At 53.9% G+C, this 3,690-nt stretch overlaps 1 protein-coding gene across 1 annotated transcript; it reads left to right on the top strand.

The window, feature by feature from the left end:
* Positions 1–569: 569 nt before the first annotated feature.
* LOC105822766 (disintegrin and metalloproteinase domain-containing protein 21-like) lies at positions 570–3,085 on the top strand. Its single transcript, XM_012659807.1, has 3 exons — positions 570–1,407; positions 1,783–2,517; positions 3,051–3,085. The coding sequence occupies exons 1-3, from the start codon at positions 570–572 to the stop codon at positions 3,083–3,085; spliced, it is 1,608 nt and encodes a 535-aa protein (XP_012515261.1).
* The last annotated feature ends 605 nt before the right edge of the window (positions 3,086–3,690 follow it).

Genomic DNA, 3,690 nt, shown 5'->3' with positions numbered 1-3,690 from the left:
TATTTAACTGCTGATCTGGTACCCCCAATAAGCTTCAAAGCAAAAATCAAGAGCATCGAACTGTTTCCAAACCTCTAACTTCTAACCAGGACCAAGCATGGATATGTGTTAGCGCATCGAATCTTTGACTTCCAAAAGGGTGACATTCACAACGTCTGCCTCCAAATGTCAAACAAGTAGGAAATGTGACTCCTAATAAAGAGAAACATTAACCCATAGAAACAAACCCAGAGTGACTTGGGCGATATAATTCATAAACAAGGTAATTGAAAATATGATAATCGTATATATTTAGAGACGGGAGAGAAGACTGAGCATGGTGAGTGCGCACGCACCCTGCTCCCTCCCTCGCCCCCTCCCAGGTGAGACCCCTCCCTGCCACCTCCCCGGCTGTGATGTCCGGGCCACCCGCTGCCGCGCCCTGTGACTGTTACTGGTTCCGGTCGTCCAGGTAACCACCCAGGCTGGGAGCTGGGGCCTGAGGAGCCCCTTTGTTCCCTGTCAGAGTCTCCCCGCAGCCGATTCAGACCTGGCTTCCCGAGGACGCCCCCTCTTGCCACTCTCTTTGGATGAATCCCCCCGAGCTGGGCTGCGAGGCGGGCAGGGGGACGGGCGCCCTCAGGGCCCCCCTGGTGCTGCTCGGGCTCTGGGCGCTCCTGGCTTCGGTCCAGGGCTCTCAGGGCCGTCCCTCCTGGCGCTACGTGTCCTCGGAGGTGGTGACTCCTAGGAAGGAGACGCGCCGTGGCAAAGGCTTCCAGGCGCCTGGCTGGCTCTCCTACAGCCTGCGTTTCGGGGGCCAGAGGCACATCATCCACCTGCGGAGAAAAATACTGTTTTGGCCCAGACACCTGCTGGTGATGACCCAGGATGACCAAGGAGCCTTGCAGATGGACCACCCCTACGTGCCCGCAGACTGCTACTACCTCGGCTACCTGGAGGAGATTCCTCTCTCCACGGTCGCCGTCGACATGTGCTACGGCGGCCTGCACGGAGTCATGAAGCTGGATGACCTTGCCTACGAGATCAAGCCCCTGAAGGACTCCCGCAGCTTCGAACACGTCGTTTCCCAGATAGTGGCCGACCGCAACGCGACGGGGCCCATGTACACGCTGCGGCACAGGGAGGACGTGGGCGCCCTGCTCTCCGAGGCGGACCCCAGCGCGGCTCCCAGGCTCTCTCCGTCGGGCTATGCTTCGCACGCGTCCCACGTCATAGGCCAAGTCCAGTGTTCCACTTCCATGTTCCGGATGTTTGCAAACATCTCGATGTGCATCCAGTTCGTAGTGCGGCTGTCCAGTCTGTCTGACAACATGCTTCGCGGTCTTAATTCGAGGTTCCTGCTTACTCTCATAACCATATACACGGACAGGGATCCCGCCCCCCTGAACGACTACAGGGTTCCAGGAAGTCAGATGTTTACTTATTATGTGCAACACTTTTCTAGCCGCACGGTTATTACGGCATCCGTGTTGCTTATTAAAGACTGGCCACGTGATCACCAAGCTGCGCCTGTCCTGTATGGCTTGTGCCGTGGCGAGAACCTACTGCATGTTGGTTATCTATATAGACATTATTTAATTCTATCTATCGTAATAGCCAATAAAATTATGAGAAATTATGGTATGTTTTATGATGACGAAGAGTGCAGATGCCTCAGAAGAAGTTCCTGCATAATGGAGCAGTTCCCCAAGCTGACGGACGCATTCAGCAACTGCTCCTTTATACATTTCCAACATATAGCTATGGGAAAGCCTGGGGCGTGTCTCTTCGTACCATATCCAGAATTTCACAATAAAAGCATGACGCAGTTTCGTTGCGGCAACTCCGTAGTGGAGGACACAGAGCAGTGTGACTGTGGCTCCCTGAAGCAGTGCTACACCAGCGAGTGCTGTAAAAGCAACTGCCGGTTTACACCCCGAAGCAATTGTCATATAGGGTCGTGCTGCACCAACTGCACCTACTCCCCTTCCGGGACCCTCTGCAGACCTGTCCGGAATATATGTGATCTTCCAGAGTACTGTACCGGGTCCTCCATAAGCTGCCCCAGAAACGTTTACATGCAAGACGGAACCCCGTGCACCCAGGAAGGCTACTGCTACAAAGGGAACTGCACCGACCGCAGCATGCACTGCAAGGAGATCTTCGGTGCCAGCGCGGAGAACGCTCACGAGATCTGCTACAACATAAACATGGGAACGAGCCGATTCGGACACTGTTACAGAGAGTACGATAAAATGACCTTCGTCGGCTGTGCTAGACGGGACAGGATGTGTGGGAGGCTCCAGTGCACCAACGTCACCCATCTCCCCCACCTTCAGGAACACGTTTCCTTCCACCAGTCCATCATATCAGGCCTCCCCTGCTTCGGGCTGGACGAGCACCGTTCCACGGGAGCCACAGATGCCGGCCACGTGAGGAACGGCACTCTGTGTGCTCCTGGAAAGTTCTGCACTGCCAATCGGTGCAACGGGACTGTGGCTGACCTGAATTACGACTGCGACCCTGGGAAGTGCAATCGTCGGGGTGTTTGCAACAACAAAAGGAACTGCCACTGCCACATAGGCTGGGACCCTCCCCTGTGCCTACGACGAGGTGGTGGTGGGAGTGCGGACAGCGGACCCCCTCCAAGGAGAAGGCGGAAAATAAGACAAAACAAGCAATCAATGTTATATTTGAGAGTGGTCTTTGCTCGTATTTATGCGTTGATAGGTGTACTGCTCTTTGGGGTGGCCTCAGGTATTCGATCTGTTAAGACTACCAAAGTTGAGGAAATGACATATTCTGAGCCCACAGGAAGAGAGCCACCTGCCGAACCCCTGTAAAAATATGGGGAATACAGTCGGAACATCTAGGCAAAAGGATCGGTGGAGAAAACGGCCAAGTTCACGTCCACGTTTCTTGGAGTCTGCGGGAGACTCAGGGGTCCTCTCACATCATGGGAGAATGGGAGGCGTTGGCTTCTGTCACAAGTTCTCTTTTTAGGTCACCGACGCTCACTCTGAAATAAATCTTCGAAACCATGTGCTTGTGTCTTCTACATCTTTTTATAGGCCATGAGGAGCCCAAGCTGAGCTTGAGCCTCTGACCAGGACAGGTGACCTGAGCCAACTACTGGGTCCCGACCTGAGGTCGCTGGTCCCAGAATTAACCGAAGTTGCTACCAGCTCCTTTAAGGGCACGTTCGTGGCATTTCTCCGAAGTGTGCTCCCGAGCAAGCAGGTTTTCCTCGTTCTCCAGGTAATCTGTCTTCTAAAACCCAAAGTGGGTTCAGGGCGATCCAGGGCTGCTCCCTGCCCAAGCTGCCTGTTCCTCACGGGGGTGGCTGTGGGCTTTGGGGTGAGAGGGACATGGGTCCAGACACCCCACTGAGCACGAGCTGTGCCCGCCTGGAGCCCACATTCTCCTGGCGGGAAACCGAGATTGTGGGGTTGAACACTGCATCCAAGGAAGTTCAGTCAGAAAAACAAATAGGCAAAAATGCCCAGCAAGGTCTCTGGCATTGAGCGGGAGCTCGGTGAACGTCAGTTCCTCCCTCCCTTCCTCACGCCCCATTTCAATGAGGTGAGAAAGTCGGTAAACTGTGTCAGTTGCAACGAATAACAGAAGCCAGGCTTTCAGAAGAGCAGGCATATGCCCAGTGTATCCAAATAAATTAAATAAATATTATTTCATCAAATAAAGTGCAATTCA

Source organism: Propithecus coquereli, unplaced genomic scaffold, assembly GCF_000956105.1.
Source record: "Propithecus coquereli isolate 6110/MARCELLA unplaced genomic scaffold, Pcoq_1.0 Scaffold635, whole genome shotgun sequence".
In the NCBI taxonomy this organism is placed as follows: Eukaryota; Metazoa; Chordata; class Mammalia; order Primates; family Indriidae; genus Propithecus; species Propithecus coquereli.
The sequence above is the reverse complement of the archived record's forward strand: the minus strand, read 5'-3'. Positions and strand labels throughout refer to the sequence as shown.

Coding starts and splice junctions, on each gene's coding strand:
- LOC105822766 (XM_012659807.1), top strand. CDS start 570: ATGAATCCCCCCGAGCTGGGCTGCGAGGCGGGCAGGGGGACGGGCGCC. Junction 1,408..1,782: donor CGACTACAGGGTTCCAGGAA/GTCAGATGTTTA, acceptor TACCATATCCAG/AATTTCACAATAAAAGCATG. Junction 2,518..3,050: donor CGACCCTGGGAAGTGCAATC/GTCGGGGTGTTT, acceptor ATCTTTTTATAG/GCCATGAGGAGCCCAAGCTG.